The sequence below is a fragment of the Protopterus annectens genome, chromosome 13.part0 (genome assembly GCF_019279795.1).
Source record: "Protopterus annectens isolate FY-2018-M chromosome 13.part0, PAN1.0, whole genome shotgun sequence".
In the NCBI taxonomy this organism is placed as follows: Eukaryota; Metazoa; Chordata; order Ceratodontiformes; family Protopteridae; genus Protopterus; species Protopterus annectens.
In genome coordinates this window covers 1,327,111,850-1,327,127,899 of record NC_056747.1, presented here as the reverse complement: position 1 = coordinate 1,327,127,899, position 16,050 = coordinate 1,327,111,850, and the positions used below count along the sequence as shown (strand labels likewise).

General features: G+C 37.6%; 1 protein-coding gene across 1 annotated transcript in view; it reads right to left on the bottom strand.

Moving 5' to 3' along the window:
* Nucleotides 1-7,805: 7,805 nt before the first annotated feature.
* Nucleotides 7,806-16,050, bottom strand: part of LOC122788060 (low-density lipoprotein receptor-related protein 2-like) — a 1,238,079-nt gene continuing 1,229,834 nt past the window's right edge. The window contains exon 80 of the mRNA XM_044054982.1: nucleotides 7,806-8,161. Coding sequence (XP_043910917.1) covers nucleotides 8,123-8,161 — 39 coding nt within the window. The 3' untranslated portion in view covers nucleotides 7,806-8,122. The remainder of the gene's footprint in view (nucleotides 8,162-16,050) is intronic.

Below are 16,050 nucleotides of genomic sequence, written 5' to 3'. Positions count from 1 at the left end.
CCTGACTCAGGACATATATGACTGTACATTGCTATTTCTGACATAGCTGAAGGAGGTGTAATGTTTCTGTCTGTACTCCTTCGCAAATAATCTTTCCAAAGCAATGACAAACCTGAACACTAAACCCCTGTTATACTCTTTTACACACTTAACACACTACTGATCCTTTGTGATCAGTCAACAGTGTGTGTCATCATTATATCCTGGCATGTCCAAAGATCGGTTTCATGTGTACTCACGCACATTTCCTATGCACATGGCCGTTGCAGCAGCGCACCTTCATTAATATGCATGTGGTGCTGCTGCGCCATCTCTACGCCGCACGGTCAGCACAAGGCCAACGCCGTCCTTCGTCGAGCTTCATGAATCCCGGGGTCTGTTTTTTATTATTGACAGAATTGCTGACCATTTTAGAGAGGGTGATGTGAACCTATATTTAGAGAAAATGGAGTTGGAATGGCAATTGAGGACAAATGCTATAATATCTCCAGGTATTAATGAAAATGTGTCATTAAGTTCTGTCTTGAAGTTAAGAGCATTGCAGGTTTAAAGTCAACATTAGGTATAATGGTTAACTTTGTCTTTTTATTTATATATGTTTTTTTTAAAAGAATGTATGCTGTTCTTTGGTATGTTTCTGTTAGCCAAGTAGTTTTTGTTCATAATATTTATTAAAGTCCCAGTATAGCATTTTGCTAATTTTTCATTAAATTGCAGGTAGTATAAATGATGTTATTCTATGGTTACATTTATATTTAGTTATTTAATATAATAGAATATATTTTTAATGTTTTTAAGTGTTTTTAATCTTATTCCTTCAAGTATTGGCTTAATAATTATTATATTATTGTATAACTGGTAGTGGGCATGTTGCATTTCATAGTAGTGTAAATGATGTTGTTCTATGTGTTTAATCACTCTGATGATGCCCTGATGTTACAGGGTGAATGTGCTTAGTCGTACAATAAACAGATTGGTTTTCCTTCCTACACGTATGTAGATTTACTCAGCGTTTTGGTTATTTTTTTTCCTCTTTTCTTCTTCTTTTTTTTTGGGGGGGGTTATTCAGTTAATGACTGTGTGCATGTGCGTGTGTGTGATTGTGTGTGTGTCTAGCATCAGACAGCTCCCGTCCCTCTTTTCATAGCAGTTCCCAACACATCTCATGTCCCTCTTTTCATAGTAGTTTCTGGCACATCTCCTGTCCAACATGCAACTGTAGTGTTTTTGAAAGAGATCATCTTATAGGCATGTGTGATTCCTGATAACAGTCCTGTCCCTCCTTTCGTATTATTTGTTTTTTTTGGGGGGGGGGTGTTATTTAGTTAATGCCTGTGTGTGTGTGTGTGTGTGTGTGTGTGTGTGTGTGTGTGTGTGTGTGTGTGTGTTTTTGCCCCTCTTTTCATAGCAGTTACCAACAGCCGAACACAGTTCCTGACACATTTCCTGTCCCTCTTTGCATAGCAGTTCCCAACAGCCACACATCTCCAGTCTGGCAGAGATTTACTTCTGTTTCACTTTTCCATTTCACTCCAAACCCACACTACCGTGCCTAAAAACATTTCACTTCAATAATATCAATTAATTAATTGAAGGCTAATAAGGTGTTAATGAGCTTGCTACAAGAACTTGTGTGTCATGTGGTACAGGAAGTTGCATACCATGTGCTATAGGAAGTTGTATGCCATATGGTACAGGAAGTTGCATACCATGTGGTATACTTGCTCACCAGAGTATTTCTTCTGAATAAAGACCACACAGAGGTTAATTAAAATCCAAGTATATCTGTCTTACTTACTTGTCCTCCAGAAACTACATGACTCATTCTCTGTGCTTCACTGAACTGGTAACTTCTTTTTCAAACATTTTATCTTTCATTAAGAATGATAGGGGATTTCTCTTTTACAACTTAATAGAGATGCATTTGGATTCAGCTCCCTATTGAAATGTTGGTACTTGAAATCCCAAGTGCCAACACACAGAAAAAAATACAGAACATGCAGAAGAGTGAATATCAAACATTGCTCTTCTTAAGGCATGATTTTTGCATTGACACCAGCTCCCCGAATCCCATGAAGTGGTGGGCACCACCCAAAGCTTATTTATAGAAACTCTGATATCACTATACCTTAGAGAAAAGGGAATATTCTGAGAAATAGTCATCTTCGACTTGGCATATGCCATTTTTTTAGCCATTCAGTCTCTCTATTTCAGGACTCACTGATACAGTCCTGATATTTCAAGTTGTTATATTTGAAATTCATTAAAATGTCAAATTAGACATCAGCAATCAGACAGCATGCCTAAATCTTTGTGAAACACTTATGGCATGATTTTCCAATACTTCTTCAAAGTACTTTAACTTATCTGATGCACTTTGGCTCGCAATTATCTGTTTCTACTTTGTAACAGACTTTATAATTTCTTCCACACAGACCTGGCCTTGTTCCTTTTGCTACAGTTGACAGTAACTGTTCCGTCTGCATTTCTTAGTATAACCAGTAAAACAGTCGAGACGAACTAAATCCACTTGCAGAACACAGGTTTATTGCTAGTAATTTTGTTAACACACCAACAAAGTACTAAGCGCTTTCACCCATGACAAAGGCATTACCAGCCCAGCTGCTTCCCATGCTGCAGTCACCGAATCACAGGAAATACTGTTTACGTTGCACTCGACACCAGGAAGTAGTCCAGTACGGCCGTCGACTAGCAATGGTTCGGTACAGGCTACAGGAGGAGGGGTTACAGGAGCTGTTCAACGAGGAGCAACTACATTTTACCCAGTACAATCATACTAGAGATGGGACAGTAAGAGGGGCTCTACAACGAAACGGAATGGTAAAGGAACTAAAAGACATTTTAGCAGCACCTTCATTAAGCACTGTATTGACCACTACTACCACCGATTTTGGCAGTTTAAATGCACAGTTCACATTTAAATCTATACAAATGGACAATGTGTTCATGGAAAGGTCCATTGAATTGGGACAGGTTCCTAAAGGTCTTCGGATGTTTAAATTGCCTTTTGGTTTTTCTGAAGGAACAGAACTTTTTACTGAACTTACTCACCTGTTCGACAGAACAGGTATTGAACTTATGCAACTAATTATACGTAACAATAACAATAGATTGTCTGTTTTGAATGAGCAACTAACTAAACTAGATAATAGTATTCGAAATGATCTTTTATTTGATTTTAATAGATACCAGTTTGATAAAATACTGAAAGACAATGACAAGTTTATTTTAAATGGTTTGGAAGCTAAAAATCACAAGCTTACTAGAGACACCAACGATTATAGGTGTAAGAGGGCCTATTTACATTTTAAGGAATTTAAAAACATGAAACGTACATTTAAAATTGATGGGGTAGATAGAGTGGATGTTGATACTTGGAATGCACAAAATACTAATACTTATTCCAGAACTATCAATATTTGAACAGAAATCACAGGATGAATTCAGAGGATTTTATTTGTATACAAGTTGATTACAATGTTACACAGGGATGCTCAACAAGGGGTATCGCTGATTTTCAATCAAATCATGATTTTCAGAACAATTATTGAGTACAGACAATTGATGGAATTTCTGCTGGTGATGATGACACTGGTGAGATATACAACAATGTTAATGAATGTGTATGTTCCAGAGGTTTTAGTGTGTACAATTTTACTGATTTGAAGTTTGATGCAAGTTATTTAAACCTTTTTAAAAAGGGTTTTAAATTTGTTCCTAAATTTAGATTAGACATTGGTAAAATTTTGATTAACCTAAAACAAATTGAATTTAAGGATGTTTTTTAAGAACAAAAATATGCAGAATGACAACCACTACTTGACATTAAAAAGACAGAGTACTTTTATACCCCCACAGAACCCTATTATTCAAGTATTTGAGAGGCTATGTGATACTCAGATTCGTAGAATTGTGAAAAATGAAAGAATCACATCCTACAACATAGCTACAGTTGTAAAAATTTGTTTAAAAGAACTTACAACAACAGATAAATACAGGGTTATGAAACCGAATAAAGAGGATTATTTCAACAAAATGACAACAATGTTAAATGACAACAACACATATAAACATGAAATTCATAGAGCATATACTAAACTGGATTGGATCATGTACGAATACTTGATGGATGGAGTCATTACTAAGGACAAATACAATTTTCTTAATGTGGAACATCCCATGACTCCATCCATCTTTGGTATTCCAAAAATTCATAAAAATGTTTATGATCCACCATTTAGACCTATAGTCTCTGCTAGAGGGTCCAAAACGGAGGCTATGTCTTCCTTTATTGACTTTCAGTGTAAGGAGGTTTTAGGCAATTTAGACCACATTGTGAAAGATTCATGGCATTGTTTGGATAAAATTAGAACCAAGCTTGTTGGAACAAATCTTGAGTTTTCTATGGTCACTATTGACATTGTGAGCCTTTTTACTGTAATACCGCACAAGCAAGGTTTAGAAATATTTGAGGCAAGCCTACTCAAGTTTGGTACATTCAGTAATGACAAGTGTAAATTTTTAAGGGAATTAATGGAATTAGTTCTCGAAAATAATTATATATTCTTAAATGGTGAATATTTCAGACAAAAAACTGGGGTAGCGATGGGGGCACGATGCACTCCCTTTTATGCCAACCTTGTGTTAGCTTTGTGGGAGACACAAATGTTGTTTTCTTCATGTTTTTGGGATGATGTTGTTCTCTACTTGAGGTTTTTGGATGATATTTTGATTTTCTGGAAGGGTACCAGAGAAAGATTTATTGAATTTGAATCATTCTTAAACACTACAACTACTTTTTTGAGTTTCACTAGTAAGATAGTTGATAATTACTGTGAATATCTTGACATATTATTATACAAAAACAATGGTAGGGTAGATACCAACATTTATCAGAAAAAAACACATTCCAATTCCTTTTTACACTTTGATAGTTGTCACCCTTACCATCAAAGGAAGAACTTAATCAAAGGACAGATGGTAAGGCTATCAAGAATCATTAGTGACGATAAGGTTTTCTGTGATGAAATGAAAATATTGTCTAGTATGTTTTCTGACAGAGGAGAAAGGAATTGATTGACAAAATAAGTACTGAGATACGGACCAAAAGAAAACATATTTATCAACCGATTATTAAGTTTGGTACTACCAATATTATTAGTGAGAATAGACCATTTACTGGCAATGGTGCTTTAGTCATCCCCTACAATGATACATCCATGAAAATAGTAAACGCTGTAAGAGAAAGTTGGTCTAGTGTATTTATGAACAATGATGAATGTATAGATATTTTGGGCTTATTGCCTAAAATTACCTACAGTCGAGGTATGAATTTAAAAGAGCATTTTGAATCAACACAGGGTATGAATACATACCTTAAGTCCAAGATGGGCAAATGTGGTGTATGTCATGTCTGTAGATATATTAATGATGGTCCATATGTAGTAGTCCCAAACTTTGGAAAAACTATTAGATGCCCGGGACACTGCAACTGCAAAACAAAAATGGTAGTATATCTTGCTACCTGTTCTACATGCCCAGCATACTACGTTGGGAAAACTATTAGGATGTTTAAAGACCGAATAGGAGAACATGTAAGAGTTATCAAAAAGAAGAAAGACACTAGTGCACTTTATTTACATAGTAAAAGATGTGACAATTTTAAAAGGTTTTTATTTTTTGTGATTGATAGAATACCCTACAACAAAAATAAAGGTGGTGACGAAAAAACATTATTAGAAGTTAAGGAATGTTTGTGGCAGCTAAGGTTTAACGCAAACATGTACCCTGGTATCAATGATTACATTTCTATAGCCAATATACTCAAATATAAATCACAATTCATATAGTTTACAGTTGTATTCAATTTTTATAAATTTTTATAAGTATTTAAGGTCTATTTAAATAGTTTTGTGTGTTTCATATCAATAAAATTAATATATTAATTTTTATATATTTTTAGTAATGTGTTCAAGTTGTAATTAAGATTACTTTTAACTATCATATTTATTACAAGTATTTATTACAAGCATTAGATCTAATTAACAATAGATGTTTTTGCATTAATCACAGTTGATTAATTAATTGAATAACTATCAATTGCTGCTTCTATTTAAACTGAGATTTTTGTGAATGTGATTGTACTCTGATGATGCCCACTGTATAGGTGAAAGCGCTTAGTACTTTGTTGGTGTGTTAACAAAATTACTAGCAATAAACCTGTGTTCTGCAAGTGGATTTAGTTTGTCTCGACTGTTTTACTGGTTATTCTATCTGTTGGAATTCTACTATTGCATTTCATAGTATGCTTATAGACATAATCTGGCTTACTAATGGCAAAATCTCTCCAGTACAGGTTTTAAGTTCAACTGTTGCGACCATAGATGATTTCTTTGAGAACATTGTCTGTCACATATTAACAGATATAATCAAAACTGCTGGCCCTTTATCGATCTAAAATTCAGTTTTCTCATCAGCAAGGTTGATATAACCAATTGTTTTCTTTATCATTGCACACTGAAAACATTGGCAATTCTGATTCGTCAAGCCTAAACTGTTACAGTTATGTTTGTAACAATCACAAGTGCTTGAAACATATATTCTGGAATTTGTTTACATCAGTGTACTCTTTTTCCCAAAAGAATACTCAGAAGAGAGAGAGAGAGAGATGTTGCTGGAAACTGATGAAGACTGTGGTAATCCCTCTATAATGTAAACTATGAAAATGAGAAAAAATGAAGAAAAAATATTCGTTGGGGGCAAGCTCTTGTACCCCACTGTGGGATAACTTTATCAGTACATCTCCCAAACCTAAATACTCTCACTCTGAGATTACTGCAACCGTGAATGAGTAAAACTACACACACACACACACACACACACACACACACACACACACACACACACACACACACACACACACACACACACACACACACACACACACACACACACACACACACACACACACACACACACACACACACACACACACACACACACATTCATAGGTCAAAGAGTACTTTAGATGACATCTGTTTAATCAACACAATTTAGGTGACTAAACAGATGGTCGACAGGAGTGTGAGACTGACAGTCTCTGGGTAGGGGAATATACCCTTTTCCCCAGAGGCTGTATAATTTCAGAGTTAAAATATATAATTAGCGGGTGGTGTGGGGGCACAGCCCTCCACATGGAGGGTGCAGTGGGGCTTAGTGCTTTCTTTCTGCATTTTTTAATGTTTTGCATGAGTTGAGATTAATTTTTGGCACATGTTTAGCAGCTTGTCGATGTATATAATGTCGATTGATTTGATTCGACAGTATTCATGTCAACATAAATAGTATTCAATCAGTTTAAGTAGATCCATATGTTTATGCATATATATATATATATATATATATATATATATATATATATATATATATATGTGTGTGTGTGTGTGTGTGTGTGTGTGTGTGTGTGTGTGTGCACATGTACCCATGTGTACTAGTTGTGTATTTTTCTGCTTTCAGGTTACAAATGCTGTCTGTTCAGTTAGACATTTTGTGGATATGACATTCTGCAGGTCAGCAGTCATTTCTATATGTTTATGTTATTGTTCCAAATAAATGTGTTTGTCAAAAAAGTTATACTGCAACTTCATAATTTGTAGAATAAATAATAAGACACTTTGTATGATGTATATATGCAGACAAAGTTTTTTATTTATACATCAGCAACCATAATAAAACTGCTTGAAATAGCAGTTTCTGTCACATTGTTGGTCACTGCATATATTAAATATAAATATATTTTATCCATGATTTTCAAACATTTTTAGACAGGGCTTAAGTATAAGTAAAAGTGAAAAATGAAATTGTTCAGCAGAAAAAAATAGACTATATTATTATTTGTCTTTATAGAACATTCCCACATTAACACTGTATAACCGGACATTGTTCCAAAATGAACGAAAACTGTAGAAAAATTGTGCAAATGACATTTTACATCACAAATTCATATTATTCATATTACAGTAAACAGATGACATGCTGAAATCTTTAGAGCTCCCAACAGTTGTCCAATTGCATTTTCCATTTCTTATCCAGACAGTGTCAGTTATGTATAAGATTCATTTGTTTGTTTATAATCATCCTCCTACAAAAAAAGAGATAAAGAATAAAGTTAAATGTGCCATCTCAGATGAATAAATGAATCATAAATCTGGCCCTTAGCAATTTCATTTACAATTTTTTTAAATGCATGTAGTTTATAGAAGCTGTTTTCAGTTCTGAGAATGCCATCATCAGATATGACTGATAATATACACACCATTGTGTCCATACAATGAATCTGAAGCACTGGAAATACATATAGGAATTAGGAGAGGATGGCAGTTTAATTACACTCAAATTAACACTCATTTGATATGCAGATTCCTAATCTGTTAACCTTGGCTGTATTGAATTATGTGTGTGTGTGTGTGTGTGTGTGTGTGTGTGTGTGTGCACTTTTGCATTGCACCTTAAGTGAGTGTTGATTCTGTTTTCATCATAATGTTTTATTGAATATTCTATATAGTAGAAACTAAACTGTAAATCATTCGATGCTGAACTAATCTATAATGTCAAACTGATTTTCTATTATTTCAGTTTTTAGAAGTAAAATGTTTTCTTTAGATCCTTAAAGAATGCATGCTGTACATAAACAGTGATAAACACTGAGGTGTAGCAGGTGTTTATAAACTCCAGATGTACACAGTCAAGTAAAAAAAAAATAATTCAAGTTCTATTTTTTTTTCAGTTATAGAACTTAGTGCAGAGTTAACTGGATGCTCTGAATGCCAAAAGGCAGCCTCAAACCCAGGTTTTCAAAAATCATTCGATTCAAATGCCTATAACATCAATGCCATTTAAACACATTGCTATGGACAGTGATGGGCCATTGGTAAAATCAAGCAAATGGTCTCAATATATTTTAGGTATTTTGGAATATAAAATGAAGTACCTTCGAGAACTCCACTTCATAAGGGTAATGCAAAACCACTGGCAATGGAAGTATTTTTATTATTTTCTAAAACAGGAAAAGCTAAGGAAATGTTCTCTGACCAAAAGACTACATTTTTGTCCACAATAATGCACTTGTGCAAGTGCTTTAAGATAAACTGACAGATGGATTTGTGAAGCGTTTTTAACATAACATTAAAATCCATGCTGAAGAAACATATTGAGGAAGATGGCAAACATCGGGACCAGTTAATACCATATATCCTGTTTTGCTAGAGAAACATAGGAAAAAGAGAAAACCCTATTTAAAAGAGTCATAAAATTATATACCAAATTACAAGATATGCTGAAAGTGATGATGCCCATAGCATGGGAACACCAGGAAAGAGCCAGGCTACACAACAAGGGGTGTATGCAAGAATCAGGGAATTTAAAACTGGAAACCTGGTCTTTCATTTGGTCCCCAGCAGAAAACAAGTATTTGTCTAAATGGCAGGGTATATTTGAAATAATAGAAAAACTGAATGGGATGTACCATGGAGTTAGGTGTATTCGTAAGCTAAGAACAGAACAGATATACCATACCAATGTTCTCTATACATGGAAGGAAGTACAAACCTATGTGGACAGGTAGCAGCAGAGACCAAAAGTAAACTTGACCTTAATACCTGCAGATTAGGTAGATGATACACTATCAAAACTACCAAAACAAGATATAAAAGTGTTTCTGTTAAGAAATAAGGAAGTATTTCAGAGCTGTCTATCAGAACAAATGAGATTCAATATCATATTCAGATCAGTCCAGGAGAAAAAGTTGACTTAAAAAACTTAAAGAATATTAGAGTTACCAAAAAAAGACAGAACAGGAGGAAATATACAAGAAGCATAAGATGAAAGTAACAGAGGAATCAAAAAGTGAGTGGAACAGCAAACAACAACAACCAAAACATCAGCTCCACTAAAAACAGAACAGGAGAAATAAATTTTATCAATTTCATAATTTTATTAAAACATATTTCTATACCTGGCTCTTTTGCTCCTGAATTTTTGGTTACTGAATGGAACAGTCCTGAAGTTTTAGCCCGTAAACCTGATGAAGCTATTAGCTGTTGTCATGATTTAGGGAAGCCGAATAGTATGTAAAATTCAATAGTTACCCAGTGTCTAGGATAGATGAACTTACAGCTTGGAAAGGGTAGTTACCTAGTGTCCGGGATAGATGAACTTACAGGTTGGAAAGGGTAGTTACCCAGTGTCTGGGACAGATGAACTTACAGCTTGGAAAGGGTAGTTACCCAGTGTCTGGGACAGATGAACTTACAGCTTGAAAAGGGTAAGGATCTTGACTAAACTAGGTGTTACCCAAGAATACGGCAAAATATATCAAACTACTGAAGCTAAAGAAAGTTTTTCAACACCTCAGTATTATTCTAGTACACCATCCTCCATTTTTGGTTACATGGTGTTCCTGAAATCTTTCAATGACCAATCAACTGAGTCCTGAAGCCCGAAGCTGTATGACAAGTACACTGCTACCTACTTTGATGATGTTATTCACAGGTTTATAGGTAAATACTAGGCTAGCTGTCTTTGTGGACCATTTTAAGTCTGAACAATTTCCCTTAAAAGTGAGAATTAAACTTTGTACCGTGTGCCTGTGAAGTAAACAACTTAACCATTATGCAGACCCCCAACCCCATAGTCAGTCAATAATTACCTCCTCTAAAGATTGGGATTCCCATCTGGCCAAGATACAAGTGATATTAGTTGCCTTAAAGTGAGCTTGGCTCCCTGTTAATGTCTCCAAGAACAAGGTAAGAATGATGGAGGTTGAATGCCAAGGAAATGCAACAGGAAAGGGGATTGTTATGTCCAGAAAAGAAAAGGTAGAAGCAGTGAAAAACAGCTCTATACCACACACAAAGTAGCAAGTGAGGGTATTCTAGGGGTACCTGGTTATTAGCAGTTTGTATCTGATTATGCAACATTGTCATGCCCCCCTTAAAGTTCTAAACAAGGAGAAAAAGTCCCTCAAAATAAAGTGGACAGTGCAAGCTGACACTGCCTTCAAGCAGTTAAAGGAAACATAATGATTAGAGCCTCTGTTAGCATCTCCTAGCTTTACCTAGCCGTATATATTCTATACTGATGCATCAAAGGAAGTGCTATCACAAAACATTGACGGGATGAAACACTGAGTTAATAAACTTACAGAATTAGCCATAAAACCCTATATAACATGCTGGATAGCCAGCTGGCTCACAGATAGGACTTGGGAAGTTAAGAGGCCAGTCACCAGTGGAGTCCCTCAAAGCTCTGTGCTTGGCCCACTCCTCTTTGGTATCTACTTCTCAGAACTAATATCAAAGGCCTCTGTCTAACCAAGTTTGCAGATGATTGCAAACTGGGAGTAGTCATAGACTCTCTAGGACAGGCTCCCCATCCAAGCATAACGTGGAACACTACATGGGAAACTGAAAATTTACTCCTGGTCTGGCACCCACATCTCTGATGGGTAGAGACAGTTGATTAATTATGTTGTAACCAACAATCAAGCTTCTATTAAATGTCTAACACATATAACTTGTGGGACATATTTGGGTTGCATGGCTAGTGTTATAAAGGCCCTAGTGGTCAATAGCCTAGTATATACTTATGAATCTATAAACCTATAAAGACAAAAGATGAGTACTGAGCAGATGAAAAGAATGCCCAGCTATTAAGTAGATGTTTGCCTCCCTAACATATTATCTACTATGGAGGGAATTCACTTTGGTAACAGGCCATACCCCCTTTTATGGCTACATCTGCAACAAGATGGGAGCACAGAATCATGTAGAGTAGACTTGTGCACTTATCTTAGAAACCATTCCAGTTCAGAGTTCAGTATGAACAAAGTGGATGGCTGGTCCCAGGCACACAGACCATTCAAGAGTTTCAAGCTGTTTAGGGTCAGCTATAGCATAGCATGGCAGATCTCACTGAAAGGTCAAGTACAAATGACCAAACATATATAAGACAAAATTACAACTGTAACAGCTATAAATAAATGCAATATGAGGGTCATGCTGCTCAATGCTAGAAGTCTAAATCTCAAGATGCACTTACTCGAAGCACTCCTCAAAATGGAGAACATCAACATTTGTGCTGTAATGGAGACCTGGTTTAAAGCGGCAGAAAGCACCCCCTGCACTACCAGGGTATACCTCACTCCATACCTTTCAGCCCTGAAACATGGACTGAAGCTCCAAAGGCAGTGGTGTCTCCATATTCATAAAGAATATGCACACCTCCAGACTAGTAGCCCAGCATAATGCATCTGAGATAATTCAGGTACAACTAACATTGGGTAAAACTGTGATCCAGGTCATAGCCTGCTATAGGTCCCCAACCATGTCCCTAGACTCTCACTCCATGTTCCTAAGCACCCTGGAGTTTATCAAGATTGAACCCAACACTCTCATACTATGAGACTTCAACTACCCCTCTATCAACTGGGAAAACTACTCAAGCACCAATGAACTGGCCCAGTGCTTCCTGGAATTCATCATTTCCAATGCCCTGGACCAGCTCATTCTTACCCCCACTACAGGAAGCAACATCCTTGACCTGGTTATTATTAACATGGGCAACCATTGCTCTACACCAATAGTCAATTCCTTCCTGGTTAGATCCAACCACAAACTAATCACCATGGAAATCCACATCTCACCCACACACCCCACAAAGGTATCCAGCAAGAAAAACTTTTCCAAAGCTGACTCTGGACTCCTAAAAACAGAGGTGGCTAACTTCATGGCACCCATGCCAATGGAAAATAGATGCATGTCTGCCAAATCATACACAAATGCAGTGTACGAACACGTACATAAATGCATGGAACTAGCCATACCCAACAGAACCAAGATGCTCTCCTCCAAAAAAAGGAAGCCAGTCTGGTGGTTCTCTGCCATTAATAAAGTCTACAACAGAAGGAAGAAACTGTTGCAGAAAAAGGTGAAGTCCCAAGACTGGAAAAATTCCCTTATTAGCCTCAACAAAAAGTTGAGATCCCTCTTAAACCAGCTATGAAGGCAGAATTGCAGTAGATACTAAAAACAACCACAAGGCCTTCTTAGTTATATCAATAATCTCCATGGCAATGTCCAGATTTGCTGTGAATTACTGCACAATGGTACCACCTATACTGAATCAACAGATATTGCCAACATTCTGGCCGACAGATTCAGTGCCAACTTTACCCCTCTCTTCCACCCTAAAGGACCAATCTCAATACCAGAAGAATGCCAGATGCCCTGCATTAATGCAGCACAGGTCAAAGCTGCATTGTTTAAGGCCAAGAATGCAGCTTCCATGGGACCCGACAATATCTTTGGCTGTGTTCTATATGAATTACAAAGTGAACTGGCACCACATATATGTGTTCTGTTCACTCACAGCCTCACTTCAGGCTTTGTCTCTACCGAATGGCACACCGCTACAGTCATCCCTCTCCATAAAGGAGGAGCAACTACAGACCCTGGAAATTATCTCCCCATTAGCCTAACAAGTCTGATATGTAAGGCTATGGAGCGCATCATCATGGACCTAATTAACAAGGATATAGGGAATTTCCAAACTCTAGACCCCACGCAATTTGGTTTTGTGAAAGGTAGATCATGCCTGCTCAACCTGGTTGACTTCTTTGAGTCAGTCACCGGAGTAGTGGATGAAGGTAAGGCAGTTCATACAGCCTACATCGATCTGGCCAAATCCTTTTATACCATTCCTCACTCTGGAATTATTGATAAACTCACCAAACTAGACATCAACACCTATATCGTTAGGTGGGTTGCAAATTGGCTCACAGATAGAACACACGGTGTGAAAGTAGCGGACTCCAAGTCAGGTTGCTGACCAGTCATGAGTGGAGTCCCACAGGGATAGGTCCTGGGTCCTGTCCTGTTTGGCATCTACTTCTCAGAAGTCCAGGCCAACACGAAGAGACTCTGGCTGACCAAATTCACAGATGACTGCAAGCTGGGAGGCATTATTAACTCCCCAAGTGATGCAGACATCCTACAGAAAGGCTTCACTGAGACCAATGACTGGTGTTGAAACCATGGCTTAAGCTTAATGCCAAAAAAATGCGTCATCATCCCCTTTGGGAAAAACTCAGTTCTCACTAATTATCACATCGATGGGGGCCCACTGAACACTGAAGGTGTAATAAGAGATCTGGGAACACAGGTTGACAGCAACCTCTCCTTCGACAACATCATTGGCACTGTGGTCAGAAAGTCCTTCTATGTGGCACATCTCATTACCAAGGGTTTTGCACCCAGGAAGAAAGAGGTCATCATTTCTCTCTACTCTTCCCTCATTAGACCAATCATACAGTACAATGTCCTATTTGGCATGTACCTCATTAGACACCTGCAACAGCTGGTGAGGCCACAAAAGTACCTCACGAAGAGGATCCTAGGCCTTAAACACATGCCCTACATGTGCACACTCAAAAAATTCCAGCTATTATCTGTCTCATATCATCTACTAAGAGGCGATCTCTGCTTGACTTACAAAGCCATGTCTGACCCAGCTTTGTTAGAAATGCTACAGCTAAAGAAATCCCAGTCCCTCTGCACCACATACTTCAGAGACCTCAACCTCATTACCACAATCAACAGAACATGCTGGAGGGACAAGTTCATAACCCAGAGACTGCCCATGCTCTGGAATAGATTTCCCATACATGTCAAGCAGAGCACCTCATTAGTCCTCTTCAAGAAAAATCTTGATGAGTGGATGGGAAATAGAAAGTTCACCCTGGGGATCACTCCAGTGGCTCTACTTGATAGAGGCACTAGGAACTAACGTTGGGTGGGAAAATGCCAGAGCACTTCTATGGGCTAGGCTTGTAAAGGTCCCAGGGCCATTAGCCTAGTACACACCTATGAACCTATGAACCTAAGATGGGATGCAAATAGTGTATATATAACTGTTATTGACATTTGCAAATAAACCACCTAAACAGGAATGCTTCATTGCAATTGTGAGCATTTCTCTTTAAGAGCAGAGTGAAACTTTGCTTTACTAGCCAGGACAGGTATACTTAATAAAGCAATTAAAATGACATAAAAGGAAAGATGAGGAAAAACCATGCAGAGTGTTAGTTTCCCTTCTTGGAGGGAAATTTAATGTCCACAGCAGAAATTCTGGAAGAGAGGTAACAGATCTGAATGAAGACCTTGCTGAAGTTAAAAGGAGGAAGCTGGAGACCATTCCTGTTATAGAAATCCAGAAGAAGGATACTGAGAGGTCTGAGAGAAAGAGAGAGAGCGAGAGAGAGTGAGATAAAGTCACTGAAAGAGTGTGTAATCCAGCTGTATGGGATACTGCTGATGGCACTTTCCAAAACCTTTTGTTAAGCCATAGGATTTTTTTTTTTATTTTGGGAAGAAATTTTTTTTTTGTTTCTGTATAATGAACCTTGATGTTTTCTATGACTGGTGTCTCTGCTGCAGTGGTATATCTAGGGTGGGTCAAAGGGGGCTCCTGCCCTGGGCACAAGCAGTTAGAGTTATAATTGGCACTGTAGAATAGTGTGCTGTTTGGTCCCTGCAAGTAAGCTGTAAAATCACTTGGGTGCAGTATTGGTAGAAATTTATGCAACCACAGTTTAAATTGTTAATGCTTAAATTATTTGATTGTGTGTGTGCGTGCGTGTGCACGCACAAGCCCATGCGTATCTGTGTATGTATGTATGAGCATGAGTGCATTTGAGTGTGTGTGTGTGTGTGTGTGTGTGTGTGTGTGTGTGTGTGTGTGTGTGTGCGCGCGCTTGTGTGCGTGTTTGTTAGCTTGGGTGCATGCTTGTGTGTGTGTGTGTTTGTGTGTCTCTGTGTGCCTGTGTGCCAGTGACTACATGTGTGTGTGTGTGTGTTTGTGTGTGTATATGTCTGTGTACATGTGCGTGTGCGGGGGGGGGGTGTAATTGTGAGTGTGAGTGCATGTGCATGTGTACATGTGCATGTGCCTATGTGTGCACATGTGTGTGTCTGT